This window comes from Callorhinus ursinus, unplaced genomic scaffold, assembly GCF_003265705.2.
Source record: "Callorhinus ursinus isolate GAN/ISIS: 27379988/994484 unplaced genomic scaffold, GSC_fseal_2.0 scaffold20, whole genome shotgun sequence".
NCBI classification, from domain to species: domain Eukaryota; kingdom Metazoa; phylum Chordata; class Mammalia; order Carnivora; family Otariidae; genus Callorhinus; species Callorhinus ursinus.
In genome coordinates this window covers 8,505,560-8,530,728 of record NW_027397082.1, presented here as the reverse complement: position 1 = coordinate 8,530,728, position 25,169 = coordinate 8,505,560, and the positions used below count along the sequence as shown (strand labels likewise).

General features: G+C 50.7%; 1 protein-coding gene and 1 pseudogene across 4 annotated transcripts in view; one reads left to right on the top strand and one right to left on the bottom strand.

The window, feature by feature from the left end:
* The window catches only part of VTI1A (vesicle transport through interaction with t-SNAREs 1A), a 364,802-nt gene extending 340,365 nt beyond the window's left edge, over positions 1–24,437 (top strand). For 2 of the 4 annotated variants that reach the window (XM_025881071.2, XM_025881065.2), the window contains exon 8: positions 3,828–16,259. Coding sequence is in view for 2 of the 4 variants with exons in the window: in XM_025881065.2 (XP_025736850.1) it covers positions 3,828–3,921 (94 nt within the window). In the remaining 2 variants the exon portion in view is untranslated. Of the gene's footprint in view, positions 1–3,827; positions 16,260–24,346 lie in introns of those variants that run through there. The other 2 variants (XR_012381659.1, XM_025881066.2) reach the window with 2 other exon arrangements.
* Positions 17,065–17,194, bottom strand: LOC112830988 (U4 spliceosomal RNA; annotated as a pseudogene).
* Positions 24,438–25,169: the final 732 nt, after the last annotated feature.

The window sequence follows — 25,169 nt, the reverse complement described above, 5'->3', positions numbered from 1 at the left end:
AGGGGAGTCTCCAGGGCACCGATGCTCCCTCCATGTGATGATGCAGGGATCCAGGCAGAAGCAGTCTCCCCTGTCTCGTGACTGCACTCCTGGGACATACAGCCTCCTGAATGGGACCAGCAAGAGAAGAGCCAGCCGGGGAGGCCAACACTGGAAGTCAAATTCCTCCACCTGGAACGGAAGTGGCAGCCAGGGCCCCTGCTCACATTTCACTAACGCAAGTCACGTGGCCATGCCTCACATCAAGGGACAGGTGAGAGCTATCTGTGCCTAGAAGTCAAGGAGAACCCGGTGCTGGCGGATGCTGGGGACGCCTCCCGCGAATTCCTGGGCTTCTCCAGCAGGTGCCCTGCCTGCCTGCTCCACTGGAACCAGTCTCCTCCGATTCCGCCGCCACACGCAGGAGCTTGTTTCCAGAGGGGGAGGAGACTGGCAATGGAAAGATTAGCCGCTCCCAGGGTTCCACGCGGGGATCAGTATTTTCAATAGTACTTTATGAGTTCAGCCTCAAAGTAAATGGTTAATTCATCTTGTATCAACAGCACTGTGATTCATAATGTAAACTTGGAGAATCCTTGATGTTTCGGGCCCACATTCCTTTTAATTTGGCTCTGCATTCTTTTAAAGCCACAGTGTGCTCACTTAATAGAATGCAGCATGCAAATGCACAAGCTTTTGCCCGGAGGCAATTTAGCCTGGCTGTTTCAATGGATGTCTTCTTTCAAGTGTATATTCTTTCTTAAATTATTTACTGAGTAAACACACTTTGCATTTTCAAAAGGGAGATTAAGACAGCTTGCTGCAGACCTAGTTGAACGTAAAGCCCCCTCTGCCCAAAGTTAGAAAGAAGTTACTTTGGGTTTCCCAAAGTTCCTTCTCTGGCTCACTCGCTGGGAACCCCTCTCCTGGCTTGTTTTTCTGATGCCCGGTGGACTCTGCATTCCTTTCTGCTCTCCCTACCGCGATACCTGCCGGCAGCCCCTGGCTGTGACTATCCTCCAGGCTCCCTCGCCGATGGGGCCCGCCAGTGCCAGCCTTTTTGTCCCCTGCTCCTGTCCATTCAAGGGCCACAGCAGCTCCCTTTTCTGGTCCTTAGAGGCACCATATCAACCCAACATCTTTGAGGTGCAAAGCTGGGGTGCTGGGCTGAGTCATCCAACTCTGTCTGCTCCCATTCTCTTTCCCCCCACTCCGTACCCTCTGTCCTAAATATCTGCCCATCCTTGCTTCGAAAGCTAGTGCCCTCTCCTGCCGACCTACTCCACCGCGTGCCCCGTTTCCATGAGGACCGTTCCTCCTCTTGCCTTCAGAGAGAAGACCCAGTAGTGCTTTGAGAAGGCATATGGCGTGAAGTTTCATCTTTGGGGGGTTCACTTCAACTTTTAACTTCAGCCTTACCTACACAGGCTCCCTGAGATTTTCCTGCAAATTGGGTTTACACAGAAGTCTTCTCCATTCACCCTGGAATGGCACGATTAGAATGACAGGAGCCGCATTCTTTCATTATCCGCCGGTGGGTGGGTCTCTCTCGAGTAGTGTGTGTCAGCAACTGTGCCTTGTGTTCTACGTGCTGGGGCTGCAAAGGGGAAGAACACTCTAGGCTCTGGACGCACCAAGGAGGGAATGGACTCTTTGGTCTTCCTGAATGTCTGTGAGCCAGCGGAGAGGTCAGGCTGTCCTGGGATCGGTGATGTGCTGAGTGAATGACGGATAGGAGCTGTTAAGAATGATCGTGGGTGAAGCACAACCCCTCTTTGCCTTGCGATGCGAGAAGCCCAATTAGGAAGGCCAGAGAAGAACTGAGGACTTAGGGATTCCTGTGTATTCATTTTTCTAACCATGCTTCAGATTAAACAAGTAACACCCGCAGTTAATCCTTTATAAATTAGCATCATGGATGCCTTGGGGCCCTCAACCCACAAATAAAATGGTTGTCAACCAAGAGACACACTACCGTATATTACTTAAGGCAGAATTTTAAAGAGTTTTCATGCTTTTAATCTGTTTCACTGCTGAGTTTCAATTTTGCTGATTTCCTTTGCAAGTCTGACGCGGACGGCTGTGGTAAATAGAGATTGTGACAGTGACTTGGGCAAACGGGATGTGTCGAGTCTGTTCTGAAGACTTATGCCCCTTCCAGAGAAAAGGGGGAAAATCAATTTGGGTTTTAAATCCAGCCACCAAGTAGCACTGATCAGTGTTCATAATTAGCCTCACTTTAACAAGCCATGAAGTCCTGTTTTTATTTATTTATTTTGGGGACTGAGAATCTCCCTGCCTCCTGAGTAAATATGGCCTGTTAAGTCTGAATTAGCTGTCATTGCAGAAGAATTAATGTCAGGGCGCAGCCTTTCTAGTGGGGAAGGGAGGAAATAAAGGAGACAGTTCTTAGTTGAGCCTTACGTGATAAATGAGGACCGAGCAGATCATTCATCTCCTTCGAGGAAAGTGGACACAGGCACTAGAGCAGTTTTGCGGAAGACGTGTCAGCAAATGTGATCATTTTGTAACCTGTCAGGAGGAGAGGGAGCTAGTCCTTCCAAGGGGCCACAGGGGAGTGCGCTTGTCTGATGCGACCGTCTCCATCCATCCATCGAGGTTGGGAGAGGAAGGGGGTGGGCGAGGAGGACTCCAGCTGAAGCCACAAGGACGTCATCCTCCTTCCGAGAAAGAAACTCATCCAGAACCTAGAAAAGGCTGCCAACACCCTGCAGAGATTTCTTCGCAGAGATACGAAATAGGAGGGCAAGGTCTCTGTTAGACTAAGACAGCGGACCTTTTCCTGCTTGGTATTTGCAGGATGGGCGGATGGGGTTTGCTGTGTGGCGTTAGGCACCTGGACACCCGGCCGGGCCACCAGCCCCTCGATCCTCGCTGTGCGGCTGGTTCTGCGGGAGGAGCGTGGGCGAGGCCTCTTGACCTGGGTTCCCTTTGACAGTCTCAGCAAGGCATTCCGGGGTTCGACATCTTGGCTCAGAGCGAGCCAACACCTGAGGAGGCAACTTCATGGGAGGCCCTCTGCGGGCATCTCGGAGCACGTGTCTCCAGTCTGGTTCTCCTCCTGACTTCCCAGTTTCCCAGCAGCATTTGGCAGAGCCCGAGCTGAGGGGGCTGGAACCCCCAGAGGTGGGGTCCCACCAACCCAAGCACGTGAGGCACTCGGGGACTTTGTGTCATTTCTCATTTCCATCTTTGTGTGGGGGCTGGGGGGCGGTTACGGAGCAAATACAACGTTTGCTCCTGGTGTAGCAGAGCAGGGAGCCCCAGTGACAGATGACGGTTTCACAGCCTGAGCGGCAAGGTTGACACTTGCTTCTTAATCCTCTCCTTTTCTTCCTAAATCTCTTTTACTTTTTCCCCGGTATTTTTGTACAGGTAAGTACCTTACTGACATATGTTTCCTTGGAGTCTTTTACTTTACCAGGAAACACTGCAAAAAAAAACGAGGCTTGTCTCGAATTTTAAATTAAAAAGAGAAGCTCACATGGGGCCCTTGATCGCTTACAGATTACTACATGGTACCCCGAGCCCAGAAAGCCATTGGATTTGCTTTCGCTTTGCAGTAAGCATTTCTCCGGGTGCCGTGTGACAGTCACGGTGGAGTTGCTCATTTCCTCGTGGATCGTTTTAGAACCAAAAGCTCCTGTGCACGTGCACACTCACATACACACACCCACGTGCATGCAAACACAAGCCCCACACTGGGCTCCCTACCCCCACCTGTGAAGCCATCATTTGATTAGCCAGCTTGGTCTTGGATGGTCTTTGTCAGAAAACCCTTCGTGTATCTATGTGATTTTTTTTTTTTTTCCTCTGCTCTTTCCTAGAATCATCCAGAACCGCATCCTGGTCGTCATCTTGGCCATCATCCTGGTCGTCACCATCCTGATGGCGATCACTTTTTCTGTCAGAAGACACTGATGGATCTGCTCTTCCCTGATAAACAGCAACAACGGCGCGTTCTGAGTAATTAAGACAAAATGGTCACATGAATCATTCTTTTGCGCTGACAGGCCCTGAATGACCCTCCCTCTTTTCACCCCTGTTCAGCTCAAGTGCAAAGGGTGTAAAAATATTTTCTATTCCTGTTTGCATGTGGGTCGGTTTCCTTTTCTAGGCTTGTCTTCACCCAGATTTGTTTTTTGTAGGGGAAGGTGAATGTTTATTTGCCTTTTGGTGATTTCATCTCCTAACCAAAATAGCCTTGGTGACATTCTTCCTTGCCCTGTGGACATGTCAGGGGTCACGGTTTGGGATAGGGTATGATGAGTCAGCCGTGGGGCATCTGATGGGCTGTGCTGTTTGTCACACATCTCTTGTCACCAAATTGCCCTTCTGTGATGTCCAAGGATAAAAATGCAGAGAAAAACAAGGGCCAGAGCCAGTGACTGGCTCCAGCAAACCAGCTCTGTTCTACCCAGGCATACTGAAGATAGTCTGCCTACCTGAGTGCTTTCACTGAAAAGGTGGATATTTAATGTCAGTTGTGCAGGAAATTGACTTAGCACTCTCTCTGTTTTTCTATGCATATATATATATATATATATTTTTTTTTATTTTTTTTTTTTACAGCCAAGAATATTTTTGCTGAGCCTGCCCAAGATCCACTTTTCACAACTTTGATTACTGGCTACATGAAATATTTCCTTACCTTCCCCAAATCCCATAGTCTCCAGAATTTGCTGGCAAAGTGAGCCCTGGCACGGTATTTAATTGTGACCTCCTCTCCCCCGACCTGTGTAAGCATCTCGGTATCCTTTCGGTTTTTATATCTGCACTGCCAAAAGCAGCCCTCATACAAGCAAAAGGTCTGACAAGGCTCTCTCCACATCCATTCCAGTATGTAAGAGAACATGAATATTTCAGGAAGAGCAAGAACATGAGTCCATCGGTGTGAAATTTCAAATGTGATTATAAATATGGTAGAGTCCTATACGATGATCCACTAGAAATAAACTTCATGGAAAATGTTCACTAACCTCCTTTCAAAGAATAAGGGGTTGCAGCGTATTACAAAGGACGGCTTGGATTTTCTACAAAAAAAATGTTAGCACAGCCTTCCTGAGTTCACTGTGTATTCAAACCTCTGACGTGCTTTGTGATTTCCTTTGGTTTCTTTCTGTCCGAGGTAACCGGGAATTGCGTTCAAAATGAGTTCATTTATGATCAGGCTTAAAGTTGCCCCAAGCTGAGGTCATTTTCCCCCTAGTCATACAGCAAAATGTGTTTTTCTTAAGACTTCATAGGCACTTCCAAGGTCCGTACTATCTTTTGAATGTAATCGGAAGCTTTGAATCCTTGAAAAGCAAACCTGTTCTCTTCATAAAAAATGCTAACCACCTGTGCCTGTAGATCGAGATCACCTGGCTGCAGCACTTTATTTTTATGTTTTTCTTCCCCCCAACTCAGAAAAGAACCGTTATGGTTTAGAGAGGAAATGCAGAATGGCAAAATCCACCAGAGAAATCGCACTTAGCGAAACAGGCCAGAGGCCTGCATGTGTCCAGATAAATCATTTAGTATTGTGTACATAAAGCTGTAGCCTTTACCTCGCAGGGATGGTATGGGATTTTGGCCGAGCAAAGTAGGACAGTGAAGGGGTGGGAAGGCAGTGCTAATTTTCCTATCAGCTGAAGGGATCTATCTCAGCAAGATTCTTTTATTCCGATAACGGAATTCTGTACATGCTGAACACATTGGAGAAACCATTAAAAAGGAGGAAACAAACAAACAACCTCTTTCTTGTTCTGAAACACGAATGGCGGGGAAGTATTACACCAGCCTGTCGGGTAGCTGCTTTTGGAACTGTTGATCTTAGCCAAAGTGTATAAGCAGCTCTCTACCTACACCTCATGCCTCTTCCCCAGGCCACCCAGCAAGCCAGGTTGATCTGATCATCTACACCAGCGCGCTGACTCCTAAATATTTCAGTAAAACCCTGTGTTCGTGTTGAAGTAGATGAAATGGGGAGGGAATGCACTGCTCACCCCTTAATGGCTTTTTTCTTGCTAGTTCTATCTCTTTGTCGGCTCTTGCCTGAGATTTTGCCCCAATTCAGCCTCGAGAGTGAGAGGATCGGAACAGCTAACCCTTGGCCTGATAGCCCCATCCAACCCACCTTGAGAAGGGACCCGGACAGTGGGCGCTTTGCAAGAAGCTGCTCTGAGGTCCCCCGAAGCCCTGCATGGCCCTCCCGGGTGCTGGAGGAGAAACGCACAGGAGCCCCAGGGGAGACGCGGTTTTCTCCCCACTTCGCTGTTCCATCAGGGAAGGGGGAAAGCCCACCGAGGTGAAGCAGGTCCTAGATCTGTGAAAGGTTCTAGGAACTTAACCCGTAGACTTCGATGGAGGACTGTATTTCTACGGTTGGGCACCTGTGCTAAAAACGATGTTCAGAAGGAAGGTGGGATGGTGGGGGGGGGTGAAGGGGAGGACACGGAGAAAGACGAGGAGGAGGAAGCCCTTGCCATCTAAAATTCATGCAGACTAAACAGTTTCCCCAACCGAATAAACACAGCGGATGCTACCCTGCTCCGGAATCAAAAGCAATTTAATTAAAGTCTCTTAAGTTGTAAAGAGTTTTAAATGTTCCGTGTTGAAGGCGAATGCCTGCAGATGCACTGGGCTTGACGTCAGCTGCCAGGCCTGGGCTGGGAGGCCATTTGCTATTCTGTTTAAGGCAGGCTGGATTGTCTTATTTTGGAACCAGCTTGGTGGGGGGTTTGCTTTGCTACTGCTTCTGAGCCCTGAGCTTCAAAGGCTGAAATTAATGGTGAACAAAATTGTGCGGCTCTGGCCGTCCCATGCGGGGCAAGCCCATTGAGGGTTATCATTAAGTAAGGAAATAAAGAGGGGGAAAAAAGCCTGCCTGTTCCAAAAACCTCATCAGATAATGACCTCAGTGATTGGATTTTCATTACCAAACAGCATCCAGAGATTATCCACCCCGTAGAAGAAGGGAAGGGGGTGGAAAGAAAGAAAGGAAAGCAACTGTCTTTCTCTCCCTCTCTCCTCTTTTTTTTTTTTTTTTTGCACATCTTTTCTTTAAAACTGTCAGATCATTTCAGTATTTCAAATCCGAGGAAAACAGCCTGCCTGCTGCTGTATTTGAAGTTGTAATGGTGTCAAAAAGTCACGACTGACTGACAGCCGTCAGTCCCAGAGGGGCTCATTAAATCATAAAAACTTGACAAGGAAATAATTGCGCATCGCCAGCAACTTGGCGCCTGTTTAGACGGTTTTATTTTCTTTCCTTATTAGTCCCCGCCATTACGTTCATTAACAAATTGCATTAAACAACTGTTAAGGGCTAATGACTTGTTTATTGCTTTTTATTATTATTATTATTTAAACATTAGCTGTGTCAGGTGGTACCCGAGCAGCCTCTTGCCATCATCTGACTGAATATTTTTCCACTCCCGAGCTCTGGGTACTGTTGGAATATGAAATAGATTATTCATTACTCTCCTCTTTGCCACTGATTTGATTTCATGTAGCGTCTTCCACAGAGAAAGATGAAAACTTGTCAAAAATAGGTTATATCTTATTCGACGGGGCAACACTGGCACCAGGTACAGGCACACTTTAATATTTAATTAAGGTTGATGTTAACCCCTTTAAATGACTTTAGCTGGAAGTTCTATTCAAATGCAGAAGAGAAAAATAATTGTTCTTAATTTGCAACCTGTTCAGCAGGCATTCTTCATGGAGTTAGCTGGAAATTTAGAGCCGAATTTTTAAATAATGAAATTTCCCATCATAAATATTTATAGCCGTTTGTCTACGTAGTTGAGAATTAACTACAAGCAGTGATTTCCTTGTCTCTTTGGTTTGAACTGCTAGCCTAGTGGGGCACTCGGTGCTTGGGAGTGGAGGTGGCTTTCCTGGGAGAATTGCAAATCCAGAGCCAAGGACGGTTGGTTGGTTGTGGCTGGGGCTGGTTTCAAAGGAACCTCTGTGAGTCCCCTGTCTCTGGTCCACTTGTCTCCTCCAGTAGCTGAGTGTGTGGTTGGAGGACTGTGGTCTGGAGAGTGAGTAGGGATTTCTTAAAGGAACACTTGTGCATCCAGTCGGCTGGTGTGCAGAGTGTGCGATGGGGCGTCTCTGTGTAGTCAGTGAGCTCATTGCAAACAGCGCTTCCCTGAGAGACAATAGGAGCGATGCTTTGCTGGGATTGACCTTCTATCTTTTTTCCTTTCTGTGACTTGCCGTTGGTGAAATCATCAGCTTTTCCATGGGCTCTGAGCTTTAAGGGGAAAAGCTCCATCATCATCGTCGTCATCATCGTCATTCGGGGTCTGAGGTCAGTGGCATTCTCCATGCCCGAACGGCTGGCTGCATCTGGTCTCCTTGTTTGATCCAATGAGTTTCACAGAGCCCATGGAAGCTACTCTCAGAGGCCTGGTCCACTGGTACTGCAGGGCTGGGGTGTTCCGGTCAATAACAGGGAACGAGGAGTACCCCTCGCCAACCTGCTTTACTCCCACCCACCCGTCCCCAGAAAGACAGACCCCTCGGGCAGCCACCCGATGGATGTGAAGGGGAGAGATGGCGCATGTCCCTTGCTCAGCCACCATCTCTCAGCATCACCCCCTGCCCCCAAGGACAGATGGTCCCAGCAGGAGCTGTGGCATAGGAGGGGCGGGTCCAGCAGGTGGGAGCCAAGCGAGGCCTGCCCTAAGCTTCAGAGATCACCATGGGCATAGAAATGGTCCACGCACCGGGGTCTAAGGGGTCTCAGGTCTCCATCTCAGTCTGTTCCAAATTAGCCACATGACAACTTACCGCCTTTAGAACAGACTCCACACCTCAGCGAAAGATAGGCTCAGAGTCATTTTTCCAAAAGGAAGGAAGGCTTTGTGGTAAACCATCCCCAGTCTGACTCCCAGAGACACTGGTTGCCTGAGATGAGCCACCCACCCTCAAACTTGACCTCATCCTATGCTATAATTCACTAACCTTAAGCCAAATCCAGGAAACACTCTTGTTTAGATGGCTTTGCCTGCAGCTCATTGGGCTCAAACCAATAGTGTCTGCCAGGGGCCATCCACATCTTGTGACTTGTCAGGTGGCCCTTAGACACGATGTTAGCCCTTTAAAAATGGGGCAGAGGACTGTGTGGCCAGCTCAGAGAAGTTCTTAAAGCCACAGGATGCTCCCCAAGAAAGGAGACCTTGCAGGGTAGCCAAGAGCTGCCAGGTGCAGGCCGGAGAATAGTGTATGTGATCGGAGCCAAGGCCGGATGTAGGGTCCTCTTCTGTTGTAGAGGAGCGAAGACCCAGGGAATGCTAAGAGAGACCGCCCGTGTCCATTAGGATTCCAGGTCAGTAATGAGGTGAATGTGCCAAAGCCCGCTTACCAGAGGCAAGTTGGGCAAAAACAAGATGGTGGCGCAAACCCCAAGTGACAGGACAAGTGGGCTGGGAATGTGTGAGGAGGCGGGGAATAGGTGGTGTATAGGTTAGGGCTGGATTCCCAGAACAAGGGGAGAGGAAGTGACAAGTGGGGTTCATCCCAGGAGGTAGGTAAGAGAGCAGGGCACTGGCGTTAGGCCCCACTTGGTGCCACCCTGGGCCCATTATTGGCCTCCTTCAGGAGGCGCCAAAGGTGGGGAGAGACAGGGTGCCTATCTCCCGGGACCCCCGGCCCAAATGCCACACAGCCTCTGTTGTCATGCCTGTGGGAGAAGCACTTCCTCATCCTGAATCACCTCATTACTCGTGCTACATAAATAACGAAGGCATCACAGAGAGAGGGGGAAATGCCAAGCAGCAGAGCTCTAGACTGTGATTCTGTGAACTCGTGCACCCCCTCCTTCCCTTCATCCAAACAAGGCCCTTTGGCGTGAATAATAGCTCAGCGGCCCCGAAGCCCGTATTGATCCACCGCGCACACGGCTCCACTGAGAGCTGCCTGGACTTTTCCTGGGGGCAGGACAGCACCGTTCAGCGCAGCCCCCTCCTTCCCCCACCCCTCAGCTTCCCCAGGTGTGCTCAGGAGGGGACAGTACTGGGGGGGGGGGGCAGGCAAGGCCCTTCTCCAGCTCAGTGCTGCTTTGTTGCCTCAACTTTTTTGTTTTTAACTTATTTTGCCAAGAAAAGTACCTGAGTTGGATAGAAATGTCTTTTGCATGATGAGGCCCCACAGAATGAAATACATCCTCAGGCTCCAGCTTCTCTCCAGAAGGTTCTGCCAAAGACCCAGGCCACAGAGGCACCCTCCGCTGACACTCATGGAGGCCCCCGCGTGCCCGGCACTGGGCTAAGCACCTCGGCAATGCTGTACTGCGTGTGCCTGTTAATTTTCCATCTTAACACCGTCAGAGAGAGAGGAGCCGAGAATGTGGCCAAATCCGTCATGTTTTTGGGGAATGGGGTTGTTGTTAAATTCAGTAGAGAAGCCTCAGCCATAGGATGCTAAATGCACAGGGCCTGAAGCCCGCCAGCCCCACACCCTGAGGCTCCAAACACACTATCCCCTTCCATGGTCCCATGTCTTTTGGACACAGGAGGTGACCCAGGCCTTGGTCCTCTGAGCCACGTGCAATTGTAAGATGAGCCAGGTCTCTGCACAGGAACACCGGTAAGCTGGCGAATCCCACCAGCTGAAATCCCACCTCTAAAGGTCCAGTCCTTTGGTGGGTGACCTTGAGCCCTGGCAAAATGCAGATTCTTCTTCCCCTGGTCAGCTTCAGTCCCATCGACAACTGATCCCTCCGGGTGAACTGTCTACCCCTTTCCTGAGGGCAGATTTAGGGGAGGCAAGACCCACCATGGCAAGGAGCAGTCAGTGGTCTTTGGGAGAAGGGGGCAGAAGGGAAGGAGACCTTGGTTGCCTGGGACCAGCTCCCTGGTGGTTTCTCCTGGAATCAGCTGCCCTTTTGGGTAAGGAATGGGTTACCGGGGGGCACAGCCTTGCCAGGGAAGCCCACACACACCCTGGCCCCTGGGCCCAGGACCACTCAGGTCAGAGAACACATGGGCTCGGCCAAGGCAAGATAACTGGGTGAGGTTCCCCTGGTACGCCCCACAGCAGTGGCCTTGCTGAGGAGGAGGAGGAGGAGGAGAGAAGGCAGGAAGGTGGGGGGTGAGGGGGACTAGCTAGGAGAGTAGACAGTGCGTTCCAGCCAATGGCTCTGCTTGGGGAGCTCCTGCTCCAGCCCGCTCCCCTCCCGACCATGCTGAGGTGGGGAGGCCAAGGCATTTGGGGAAGAGACCAAACCTGATGACTTATGCCCCGGGGCAGCCCCTCCTCACACTGCCCCATCCAGGGCTTTCAGCACAGCAGGGACCTCGTGGCGCTCAGAGACTGTCTCTGCTTGACTCCTGTCTCCTCCTCCTCCACGCACCCCACCCTCCCATCCCCCCACCAAGAAACTCCAGAGTGAGGAGAGCTAGGGGCTTCATGGGCTCATCGTTGTCCCGGAGAGGACTTCTAAACAACCACGCCTTTCCCTGTCTGAAGCATGAGAGGAATAATCGGATCTTATTCATCTAGTCAAAAAACACTTATTGGCTCTCCACCATCTCCAGGCCCCAAAGACACGTGGTGAAGAAGCGAGGTGCGAAAGCAAGCAGGACAGCCCCACAGCCCTGGGGCTGCAGGTGGGACAGCTGTTTTCGTCCCCAGAGCCCTGCCTTGCTCTCTGCTCTCAGGCAGGTCACTCTCAGGGGGCTGGAAATCCTGCGGCACTGCCCACGCCCCTGCCACCCCACCGCGGCCCCCAAGGTCAAAGCCCCACCTCCACGCACCCTTGCCACGCCTCCAGTGCTGTGTGTTCCTTCCTCCTTGCGGTTCCCACGACTACATGTGCAAAATGGCCCCGATGGAGTAGAGTAGACTCGACATTTTGCCTGCAAGTGGCTGAGTCCCCATGAGCACTGGCTCCGCATCCAGGGCCAGCTCCAGAGAGGCAGGGGACAGGAATGGGCACCCTTTAGATTGGGACTGACTTAGAGGATTTTTTTTTCCTTTTTTTCTTTTTTCTTTCTTCCTTTTTTTCTGCTTATTAAATGATAAAGGTTCAACTTGGCAGGCAATCAGAAACCCAAAATATCATAAAAGGGAAAAAAGTTGCCGAGTGGCTAAGAGGTGCACCACGGGAGTGTCACTGGGCTCGGCGGCGAGGTGAATTGCTGAACGATGGAGCAGGAGACGTTTTTCAAAGGCTTCTCTCTCCTTCTTCTCTCTGTCCCCCATGCAGAAAGGGGAAAATAGAAGCAGAGTCCAGATTTGGGCACGAGGCTGATGGGTCACCCTCCCCCACCACCAGCCCCCAGACAGTGGAGAAACTTTGATCCGGGGACGGGAGGAGCCTGGGCATCCCAGCAAAGCCTGCCGCAGGGTACTGGCCTCCGAATGGGCCTCCCCGAGCTCCCGTGGGGGGAGACGAAACCCACAGAGCCAGGGAGAGCGGGATTGGAAGGGAGAAATGTGGGACCCGCGTCCTTTGAACTCTGGGCTGGCCACCTTGATGACGGTTTGGATGGCAAAAGCCAACCAAGTGGATGGGCTCAGATTCACGGAACCATCTAGCTGCACAGGCTTTAGGGACCATTTTGGCCAAACTGCTTGTTCCCATGGGGAGATGGGGCACAGAGAGGGAATGAGTCTTTGCTCGAGAGCACCCAGCAAATGGGTGGCGGAGCCAGGAATGGACTCCAGGTCTTCAGCCTCTACTCAGGCTTCTCCCCTCTGCACAAGGAGATGTAACTCAGACAGCACCACATTCTGGAAGCCACGGCCCAGCCACGGGGCCTCTTTGTTAGTGCTGGCCTTCACACCACGGGGCTAACGTTCCTCCATTACATTCTTTTTAAACCCCAACATGCACAGAAAAACTTGGTTCCATCCCCGTTGGCTGTGATCATTTTTTCCCTGAATGTCAGATCTTTTCTCTCTTGAGGAACTGACAGAGGACACCCTGGGTGTCCCCTCAGCTGAGCTACTAGCATCCCCAGGGAAAGGCATTTTCGTGCTCAAGTCCACCATCACTAGCAAAAGAATCTAGTGAGAAACAATTAAGTGAGAATTGGAGTCCCCCTCCCCTGATGCTGAGCCCAGAGGCATCTGGGAAACACCTCAGCTGCTGATGCTAAGGGGACGCTGCTTTAGAGCTGGGGGAGGCCCTGACACGCTCCAGGTTCTGGCAGCTGTGGTGGCCGTGTATGCACACCCAGGAACAGCCTGGCAGGGAGACCCCACGAGGCTTCTCTCTTTTCCCAAAGTCTGGCATCTTCCAGGCCGGAGGTATTCAGAGTTCTGGGCCCTTCAATGCCACCAGCCTGGCATGTGGCCTCATGGTGACAAGTCAGAGCCTGCTCAGGGCTTCGGTTCCTCATCTGGCAAATGGGAAAGTTGGTTGGAAAGTCTCAGGAAGGTAGGCCTCTGCCATCTCTAGTCATCCATGGCAGAGAAAAGGGAATGTTCCTGATCATGTGAGGGTCAAGGGCCTTGGGGTAAGGTGGCAGCCCCTGGTATGTTCGAACGTCCTAGAGAGCAGGAGATTTGGTGCACTGAGCTTCTGAGTGGTCTTGGATGCAGGGCTGCCGGCATGGGCTTGTGACCAACGCAGTCACAGGCATGACCCCACCTTCAGAAGGGCCCCACACTGCGGGCTTAATGCTGTACGGTCACTATGTTGAAATTCGTGATAATTGTATCTTCATAATTGCGACAATGGGGACCAAGAATTGGGAGCTTGGAGCCATGGCTCCCATGCAGTCTTGCCTCCCACCAACTCCCTGCTCCTGGGGTCTGATGCTCAGCCCCCTGGCACCCCAGTCCCACTCAGCCTTCCCACCCCAACCTCCACGCAGCAACTACTGCCAACCTGCCCCCAACCTGGGCTCAGGCATGGAGAGGGTCAAGGATTGGACAGGTGCAGCGCACGGCATCTTGGGGTGGGGCATGGCGGCTGCAAGCCCCGCCCTATGCTGGCAGCATCAGGGCACATTTAGTGGGGGGCGAGCCTGTAATCCACCCCGATTCAGGCACCGGGTATACCTAATGCATCCTGGCACCAAGGTTGCCCTGCCCTTGGGGTTGCCCATCTGCTGAGGATTGGGCCAGGGAACCTGCAGAAGAGGGACATGCCTACCTTGACCTCCTGTTCCAGGCCTGGGGCACAACCCACCTGTCCAGCCTCTGGGAAGGAAAGAATCCTGACCCTCAGGCCGGAGGGCAAGTGCATGCAGGCCGGAGGGCAAGTCACAAGGCAGGGGCCAGCACCCTGAGGGTTTGACCTCCCCCCAAGAGAATCCCCAGGCCTGGGGGCTCCCTGTTTTCCTTCTGCCAACGTTCCTGAGTCTGGCTCGTCTCTTCTGGCCTGATTCTTCTTGTCTCTTCTGGTTGAGGCACCCTCTCAAAACAAGCCACAAAATAGGTTGTGTAACTGCTGATTCCACAAATGTAAATATTCTGATATTTGCCTTTAAAACTGGCATTGCACAATATGAAAATGAACAGTAAAAAAAAAAAAGAAAATGAACAGTAAAATGCATGCTAGTGATTTAAAATTTTGACTTGACTTGGAAGACATTAACTAGAAAATTTTAAACACCATGACAAGAGAGAGAGAGAGAGACAAGGAAAGAAAGAAAAAGCATTTCTTTCTTGCTTTCTGAACACAGGGCTCCATATTTTCATTTTGCTTTGGATTTCACAAATTATGGAGCCGGTCCTGCCTGGGTGAGTCACTTTCCCTCTGAGGCACCCATTTCCCTATCAGGAAACCAGACCATTAACTTTGCACTCGCCCGTCCCTTGCTCACGGCACATTACGAAGCTGCACCCATGAGCAGGATTTAGAAACCAGTGTGTGGTGCCAACCCCTGGCTTTGGAACATGGCCCTTCTTTCTTAAAAAGGGGTTCAGCCCCTCTCGTGTAGGTTTAACTATTAAGTCAGTCTCTCCGCCAGGTATTGTCCATAGGTAATACGTCCTAGAACTGAAGCACCAGTCTAAAAGGCACCCCTCTTCCCTGGCATACCTACGGAATAGCCTCTCTATTTGGAATCCAAGCAAGTTGTGAGACAGGAAGATGTCAGCCAGCCCAAGGGCTGAGGCCAGTGTGCAAACACTGGTCATTGATCTCTACATTCATCCCTTCTATTTAACGGTGAGGCCAGAATTTCAAAGGTACCAACGCAGGAGGGTAGGTGCCAACCAGGTCTGGGTTGAGGGGTCATCTTCTTGAGAATGGTAAAAATCCCGATTCCACTTATCCTTCCAGGAAGAGGGTATCTCCATTTCAGAAGCATTTCCAAAGCTACTGTCATGGAGGTTCCAAGTGCAACTTTCCACCTTCCTTGCCTGATGTTAGAGGACTCACCTGTCCAAGGGATGAATGTGTCCAAAGTAGCAGCCTGTCATCTTCTATAAAATGCTGTTAACTTTAAGAGAACACTTGTAGGACGAATGGCATGAATGAATGAATGAGTCAGTTTAGGTCAACTTGCCTCAAATGGAATCCCCCAGATATTAAACGGCATACTCAACAGTGACATTGCAAGAGAAGAAAATTCGGATGACCTCCATTTGGCTTCTTCTACAGCTTTTTTCCAATAGCGGATGATCTCTTGATCATTTTTAAATTTTGTGGTTTTAAGTTTATCTTATTTCACTTCAATTCCCTTTGAGTGATGTCTTCTGGCTCCTGCTCAACTTCCTCCAGCTAATTCATTAGGCCTGAGAGCTGCTCCAGAGTGGGATTAGAACCCATGTAGTACATAGTCACTTTAAACTGAAATCTGCTAATTAATGGCTCTTCTGTGCGTAACTGAACGATAGCGCTCCTTCCCCAGGGAATTGCGATTTCATGGTTCCTAATGATGCTGCGATTACATTATCTGGATCACGCAGACAGTGGGCGTCAGGAGCGGTGCTCAGAGCCCGTCTCGGGGATAGGGAGAAATCGCTCCTAAAACCAAGGAGATGAGGGGAAGGAGTTAGAATGTCCGCTGTTAATTATCATTAGCACATGCTGTTCCGTCATCTCATTCGGGCATTTGTTTCAAGATCCAACTTCCCCCAGCTCCGCAATGCCTCCATAACCTCACTCCCCCCCCCAATATTCATAGGGTTATTTTTTGTTTAAAAAAAACTATTTATTTGCTGTATTCCACAAAGTAATTTATTATCATTACCTTTCTTGGAAATGAGGGTCTACATATCATTAGTACAAGTAAACATATGTTGATTGTTGTTTCCCGGAACTAACCTGTATTATTTGATAAGTTAAATAAAATGCCTAAATCCAACGTCTGCTGTTCCCACCCTTTGCATTTGAATTATTTATCTTACTTTCATTCCCTTTCTAAATGAAGGGGAGTTATAAATCTTCAGTACTTTGCTACAATTTCTGTCCTGTGAATATAGACAGTGTCATTTTTTGATTTAATGATGGAACTTGAAAGGATCATGTTCAAGGTTGCCTTTGAATAACCAGTTCCCCCCCCCTTCTTTAATTGCCCCCAGAGATGGCTTTGCAGAGTGACCACGAACCTGGATATGAGCTCTGGTTCTCTCATTGGTGAGTTGAAATAATTCACTCATCTCTTTACTGAGCTTCTGTTTCTTTGACTGTAAAGCAGGGAAAATACCACCCACCCCGAGGACCGATAGGAAGATTCGATTAGGTAACCCATGGACAGCACTACCAGGCATGTGATAAGCCATCACCATCCCCCTCATCTTGGTAAAATGAGCTGCTCTGTAACATCGTGGTGGACAAATATCGAGGGTGGGGAGTTTTGGGTGTTTTTGTTTTGTTTTCTTTAAAGATTGCTCATGATTATGGCCTTAAAATTCCTCAGGAATGCCTTATATTAATAATAGTAAAAGGAAGATATTCGTGCCTTCATTCATTAAAAAAAATTTTCATTTAAAAAAAAGTTTTCAAATTGTTTTTTTAACACTGAATATCAGACATGCCCCCAGGGATTGGAAGACAGCACTGAACCAAAACCAGAGCTCAGAGGCCAGTGAGGAGTTACGTGGCAGTTACCAGCCGTAGGAATTGAGTCCTGGAGAGACCTGGAGAGCAAGGCCAGCCTCCGTTGGTGGGGCTGATATGAGCCTCTTCAATGCCAAGGGTATGCCATCCTGGGAGACCCAGCTGAGAACAGTTTTCAAGTAGCAATAATCACTCCTTGGATAAACCTCATTGGTTATGATGCTGCCACTGTGCAAAGCTGGAAAACATACTTGAAACTCACACACATACACACACACACACACACACACACACACACACACACACGAAGTATCGGTTGCGAATGAATGAATGAATGAATGAAGGCAGGCAACTTCTATCACCCCAGGTGACCTGCTCAATCAGAATTTCACCACCAGGAAGTTCCCTATTAAATGATCATTTGTTCCCCCCTTGGGGGCAGAGACACCGTGGACTGTGTAGGCAGGAAGACAGCCACATGGGATCCCCCCTCGTGCTGGACAAGGGGTAGGGGCACCCGAGCCAGAGGCCACACCTACTCCTAGCATAGCAGGTGCTTCTCAATGTTTCCGGGTGGGCCCCCTGCCATGGTTTTCTTCAGGGGTCTCCTTATACCCCCCTAATTTGGTCACCAAGACACTCCCCCATCTTACGAGGCATCTGAGCTGCTTCACCAGGCCTGCCTCGTTTGGATGCACAGCACAATAAATTTGTACCCACCGAGCCTCCAGCGCCGATATTTCAAACCGTACAGTACACTAAACGTGAAACTTTTGTTCAAATTTCAAGGATTTTGATAGCCCAAGTGAATAGACACTGCCTATTGATTTTTCCCTTACAATGACTCTTGGATAACCTATTTTCTCATTTATTTTTAAAGACAGCTCATGAGATTTCATAGCAATTCTGCCCAACCTCCTAATATCAAAATCCCTCCTTGACCCTGAAAATTGTAATTCTGCTATAGATCACAGCTGCTGAATATTACCTTTTACTAAGCTGGTTAAATAAAATATGTCCAAATCACTAGATCCCACAAGCCGTGGCCTGCAAGTGTAATGATCCGAGGGCCGAGATTTCTACCGCCACACGCCCGCCAGCCCAGCGCTCTCTCTCGCCGGCCAGCCCACCGACACCAAAGTGTGAGAATCCAGAATATCGGTTCGGGTTCAAAAGTGAAGGAGGAAGAGAGGGGAAGGATAGCTCTTCTGGTCTTCAGTGATTTTCTTGTAAAACTTTTACAAGGGAGAGTTGGGCTGTTTGATGTGTTCTAGACAATCAAATGCCCTCTGAGTCTGTGGCAGAGTGGCTAGGGTTTTCTCCCGGGCAGAGGAGGGGGCATATTTGATGTAGGGCAAGTTCAAAACCTCCAAAGCCTTCCACGCTGGTAGGTCAGGTGACACTCACGAGGTGGGAAGATACAACACGGGCAACATGAAAAGGACCAGGGACCTGGGAAGTCTCATTCTGCCACCAGCTGGCCGGGGCTCTTGCTTTTTGGCTGGAGAGGGGCGCTGTGGAATCTAGACCACGGAGGCCTGTGCCCTGGGCGAGCCCCGTCACCTGCGTGCGCTCAGGCTCTCACCTGCGCTTCATTCACTTTAGCCAAAAGGCCCCACGGATCTCCCAGCCTGCCAAGCGGCCCAGAGCCTCCTTCCTCCCGGACTGGCTTTTTCGCTTTCTCAGAAGAATGAAGAACAGCACTGACCCAGGTTGGTTCCAGGGGAGTTGTAAATATTTCAAAGCCAACACTTAGATCAAAAGTCATAACCTCTGGCTTGCAGATTGTCCTCTTGCCTTATGTGGGCAGCCCCCAAGTCCAATATGGTAATGCCTCCCGGAGCAGCTCACTCATAACAGGTGAACAGAGTCTGAAATAGCCCTGACTCAGCAGAAATGGGGTATCTCCCAGCAGTGGCCATTGGAACCCACTTGAAATGCAGGAGACAAGAAGGTCTTCCTCAGGCCTGTGGAGGTTTGCAGCGGCAACCCCCCCCCCCCCCCGCCCGGGCCCTCCTGGGACTGCGGGGCCCACCGCCTCCCTAGCAGGTCCCAGGCTCTGGCAGGTGATGGTCCTGAGGAACAGAAGCAGGAAACCTGCTGATATCAGCACCTGGTGAGCCAGAGTGAGCAGGAAATTGTCCACGAAAGAGAAATTAATAAATAGCAGTGTGTTCCCCCACCCCCACCCCCAAATCAGGATCTGTCAGGAGGTCAAAAGAGCTAACACGTGTTACTGTCCTCTAAGCATACCTGATGCCAGGGATGACAGGCTTGTGGCAGGAGGTCACCCCTTCCTCCCACGTTCCTGGCTGACATTGCTAATTCATCCTGGCTCTCTGTCATCCTCCGAATCTTCTTCAACCCCGTGTTCCCAGCAGCCTCTGCTCATCGGTAAGAATTGATATGGGGGATACAAGCTATGTCCCACCTGGCCCCCGGCGTCCCCACACCCCACACACATCCTGTGCAGGCCAATCCCAAGACCTGGAGGTCTTCCCACCCCCGCCCCTGGGAGTCTGCTTCTGCTCCTTCAACGTCCCACTCCAGTTCCTGTTTCCTCGAAGAGGAGCTGCCTACTGGTTGCATGTTCAATTCCCATGACGGGATCATCTCCCAAGGAAGGAGAGTTCCTAGAAAAATGCAGTGACATCAAAGTAAACGTTGTTCCAAAGGGCTTGGCTCCATCAGCTACCCCTCCAGGGGGCTTTAGAGCCCCTGTTAGGAGCACCAGACTGGGCACCCGGGAGAGGTGAGAGATGACCACACCATAGCTCTGTGAGTTCAAGCCGGTACAGCCACCTCCCCGCACCCCAGTTCCCTTCCCTGCAAGGGAGGCCTGGCAAGGTTACCCTGGGTCAAGGTGATGGTGTCGGGATTGAACGAGAAAACCATGTCACGCACTTAGCTCTGAACCTGGGCGGCGGTAAGTGCCCTGTAAATAGAAAGCAGTTGTCTCAGTTCTCAGGAGGCAACCCACCGAGGATGGGCTCCGCCCTCGAGGCCTCTGGTCCTTTCATGAGACTCTTACCCGTGGGGGCTTGTTCTGTCGGCGCATGCTGACGGCCTGCTCTGTGCCCGCCACTGGGCTGGGAGTGCAAAGGGGAAGGAGCAATTCATGGCCTGAAGGAGGAATTTAGAGCATCTGGAGCAGTCATGAGATGAGGTCAGACAAGGAGGTCCAAATTCTGACGTTCCAAAGTAGACGTGGAGACACCACCTCCAAGCCCTGACAAGCTTGTGACGGTCTGCAAGCGAGGAGCCCTCCCTGTGGCAAAGGCGGGGCCTGGCAGAGCAGAGCCCCCCCCCCCCGGGGGGCAATGCCACCTGCCTCTGGGGAGAAGGCAAGCTTCAGGGCAATCCATTTTAGCTCTTGTTACCACCTCTCTGTTCACTTCCATTGCTCCCTCTTGATCGTCCCCCGTCTGCTGACAACAAGATATGGTTGGCATGTAGCTGGGGATTTAAAACCAGGAGAGCTTCTCCCTCCCTTCAAGCTGGAAGCTGGCTCCCTGGCTCTCTGAGGCCTCTCAAAGCTGGGCACTTGATGAGTGCCAGGAGACCAGCTCCCAAAACCGGAAGGGGCCTGCATTGTTAGACCAAAATAGCAAACGTGTAACATGAGTCTCTTCAGGGGCCCTCCGTGGGCTGGTGGCTTCCGGTGGGTGCTCGACACAGGCCAGCCGGTGGAAGCCAACGGGAGTGGCCCTCACTGCACTTGAGAGGGCCCTTGTACCTCCAGGACTGTTCTGTCCCTTAGCTAGATGAGTTCATCCCCCTGAAAATGGATCGGAGATATCCTTAGCCAAAAAAGTGACATGTCTGGGTCAGATAAACCAAACTTGTACACATGACACGTGTACTTCCTGAATGCCTTAAACCCTCCCATCTGAGCTTACTTCCCCCGCATGTCCCAGAACAAGAGACACCCCACTCCAAAAGGAACGCTTCCCCATGGATGGCAGCCGCACTTTCTCCCACTTGTGAGGCCGGAATGCAGGGTTCCGGGATGTCACTTCTCCCAGGTGGTGCCCAACTGATTGCTTGTCAACTTCCCAAATATTTTCATCTCTGGAAGCAAGAATGCACCCAAAAAAGCCGTTCTGAAAGAGGACTAAGAGGCTGGTTCGACATGGGTCTTGGGTCAAGGTTGGTGGCCTGTCTGGGGGGCCTTTGAGCAGGCGTGCTGGGATTTTTTTAAAGGACTCCCCTGTAGTCCCCCTTAATGAAGCTGTTGTCCAAGCCCCTTGGAGGGCCCATATGCTCCAAAGTAGTAGCAAGTGTCCCATTACTGTAAACGGCCTTTTATTTTTAAACTAATGCTATATTTGGAAAGCAGTAATCCTGGGGAAATGATACTGGGACTAATGGGGAACATATTACCTTTCATGTGTTTTCTTCATGTTTAAGGTTTCTTTGTTATTATCTGAGTAGCAAGGCTCTGCATACACTCTTGGGCAAAAAAATCAAAATAAGCCTTAAAGCAATAATATTTTAATAAGCATCAAATGTCTTCAATGAGATAAAAGTATTAGAGGGTGTTTTGATATTGGGCTTTAGTTAAAACCTCATTAAAAAAAATTTCTCAGATGTCATGGGGTGGGGGAGCGGTGATGTATTTTTAAATTCAGGTGGAGAATAAGGTCCAGTTCAGGTCAATTATGCTAATTAAATGCCACAAACGACTGGAATTGCCAGCAAATGGATGTTATTATTTGTTGGTTTCCCTCTTTTCCATTGATCAAAAGCAGCATCTAATGACACTTGAGCCTCGAGAAGCTGAAGCTGCAGCCTGACTCCACATCGATGCCAGGGCGCCAATCCTGGCCGTGGGGTGGCCGGACTGAGCTCCCGTCCCGCCCGTCTGTGCCCCTCTCCCCTCCTTGGGTGAGGCTCCCGACAGCCCAGGCTGCTGGCCACGTCGCTGAGATTCAGATTAGCTTGGTCAATGAGTGTCTGGTCCTGTTCCCAGCCCCAAATGGGAAGTGCTGAGGGGCCCAAGTTACGAAACGAAACTGAGTCATTTCTTCACCCACCGCCAGGGACCGAGCTCGAATCAGGGGCTCTTTAGAACTGAAAGGAGCTTGGAGATCCTCCATTTGGTTTTATAAAATAAGGAAACCGAGGCTCGAAGCGGGGAAGTGACCTGCCCAAGGCCACCCCAGCACGCTGATTGCTGAGCCAAGAATAGAACAGCCATTTCCTGACTTTCAGTCCCGTGCCCATATGTTCCCTTCTGCAATATTACAGAACAGAACTTCACTTTTCCTCCCCCTCTCCTCACAGCAACCACCACCCCTCCCCCTGCCTGCAGCCTTCCCTCGTACTTTCACATCAAATCTTGGCTGGGTGACATCAGCACAAACCAGCAAGACTTTGAGTTTGGAATCAGGCCAGGTGAAGCATGACTTGGGTCTGTCTTTTCCCTTGGCTGACCTAAAATGCAGTCAAATTTCAGTTGCAAAATGAAATGCACTTGACTTTGGATAGAAGGGACATCAAAGGGGTGGTGGGAAAAAAAAATAAAAAAGTAAAAGGGTGGTGGGGATCAGTGGTTTCAGGCCAATATGAGGACTCCACCATCCTGGCTTTATCCATACTCCAAGCTGGGGCTCTCAGTCATTGCTGCCTCCAGGTGAATGACCATCTCAGAAAAAGTTTGCTGCTGGGGGAGTCCAAGAGATCAAGAATCTGGGGGGAGAGGGTGGAAAGTTTTAAACAGGGACAGTTACGGATGTCAAAAACACAGTGCTGTCACTCACTTGCTGGCTTACTGAGCTGGGCCCTGATTGCCAGCTACCCTCCCAGTACTTTCTAACTCAGAGCCCCCAGCCATCATGGAGAGAGTGCCACCTGGGCCTCGGACATCCTGGGTCCTGCTCCTGGCTCTGGCCCAGCCATGGGACCCTGAGCAAGTTGCTCTCCTCTCTGGGTCTCAGTTTGCAGATCTGCAAAATGGGAGGGCTCGGCCTGCAAGGCTGGGAGCAGAATGGCTCCCCAGGAGCAGCCACTGGTCTTGGGGACACAGGTCAAGCAGCTCTGTCATAGCCACATCCCTAGAGATGTGTAGATAATTCCCAGCCACAGACAATTCTGAAGTCACATTTGGGGGCTTTGCAAGGGCTTGTAGGGTTTAGATTTTGTCTTTGAAGTACTAAGGTCAGAACAGCCATCTGAATTCGGGCTGTCTCGGGGTCATCGAGGAATGAAACCATGTGAGGGTGGTAGTAGGGAAGGCACCTGGGGAGGGGTGGTGTCAGGGAGGGACCAGCCCAGGACAAGGTCTGAGGCTGAAGTCATGCAGCATGAAGGGGCTGAGTCAGTGCCGGGCTGAGGCTCAGGCGCACAGTTAAGCAAACTGGCCATTAGCACTGAGTGCTCCTTCCTCTGCCCAGGGCTCTTTGGCTGTCCCCATGGCCACTGGCCCAGCCCTGCCCTGGGCAGGACAAACCCAAGAGGGCCAGGCAAAGCCTCCGAAACGAGAACCCCTCCTTGCCCTGCCTATTCTGTTCCCAGTGAGGCCCACGTAGGGGAGCCAATCCCCAGGGAGGCCTTGGGACAAGCCTGGGGTTTTCCTAGGGTCAGAGCTGGAGCCCACCCCAAGCAGCTCCTGGGGGGCCCAGGGACCCGGGAGCTGAGCCTCCTGCATAGACAGGCTGGGTGAACACCAAGATACGGTACCTGCTGGAGTCACTGAAAAATAAAAAGTGCTTCTAGATTGCATAAGGTTATGTCATATATGTTGTAAAGATTACAACTGCGAATGATCCCATAGCATAGATTTTCTTTCCTCAGCTAATTTGTATTTAATGCATCCAGTATTTTGTTGACACCACCTGGAGACTCCCACCTCATAGTAACACACAGCTGGGGGGGGGGGTAGGGAGGGGGAAACTCAGCAACCCTTTGTTATCCCCACCAGGTGACAGCAGGTTGAAATGAGCTTCAAGGGCAGGAATGAGGGCACAGGAGGGACCCAAGGGGCAGGAGGGGCAGAGGATGAGCGGGCTGCCAACACCCCGCGGCTTCCGATGCTGTCAGGCGTCAGGCAGAAGCATGTTCTCTAGAGGCAGGCAGATCTGGGTTAAATCCCAACTTGTCTCCTCACTAGCCAGGGACTTCAGATGGATGTCTTAAGCTCCCTGAGCCTCACTTCATGGACTGCAATGTGGGGATTATGGTAAATCTGACTTTGGAAGACTGTCACCAATATTTGACGGGATCTATATGACCCTCAGTTACTTTGGGCACCTGCTGCTGGAAGTACACCACTTTCTCCCCGAGGGGCTGCTTGCTGAGTCACTGCCCAGCTCACCCCGAAGCAAGGGGCCACAGGCAGCCCCTGTCACAACCTGAGGCTGGCTCTGATGGCATCCTTTTCCTTGGTCACAGGTTGGGGAGGGAGCCGAAGCACCATCTCAGGAATATGAAGAGCAGTCATGGGAGGAAGGAGTCAAAGATCTACTGATTTAGTCATACGGTATTTATTGAGCACCTACTAAGGACCAGACATGGAGGACACGACAGAACAGGGTAAGTCAGTTCCCCAGGTGGGGCTTTCAGTCCGTCAGGGGTTGTACAGAAGCCACGTGGATCACATTCTAAGAGAAAATAGTAAATAGTATTGGGAGGCTTGGAGCCAGGGAATGAGGCCATCTGACTTATGTCTGTACGGATCACCGTCCGGTGTGCGGGGATGGATTAAACAAGGGAAAAACGTGGAATCAGGGACCAGGCGGGCCTGGCTGAGGGAGTTCAGTCATGTTACTTGACTTCCTCGGACCTCAGTTTCCCCATCAGCAAGATAGGCAGCTGTGAGGATTAAGTGTGCAGAGACTGAAAATACAAAAGCACACTGACCACAAGTAAGAAGAGAACTTTGACCCACAACCCGCAGCGCCCCCTTATCTGCCACCAACAGCCCGGGGAAGCCAGGCTGCTATTTCTAGGGACAATCCAGGGAGCTAAACAGGAACGTCTGCAACCATCAGCCCCGAATAGCCAGGACTCGGGTAATTACTGACAGCCTCCCTAGTTGTCATCCCTGATTCCAACTTAGGACCAAGGAGAGAAAGCCAAACATGTACCCTAACCAACTGCACGGGATGACTCGCTTGCTTCCTGTGAGCCCACCCACAGCTTCCCCAGGCCGACGGCCTCCAGTCAGAACCCACTCGAAGCTTCCTTCTTTCCACTATAAAGCTTTCCCACTCCT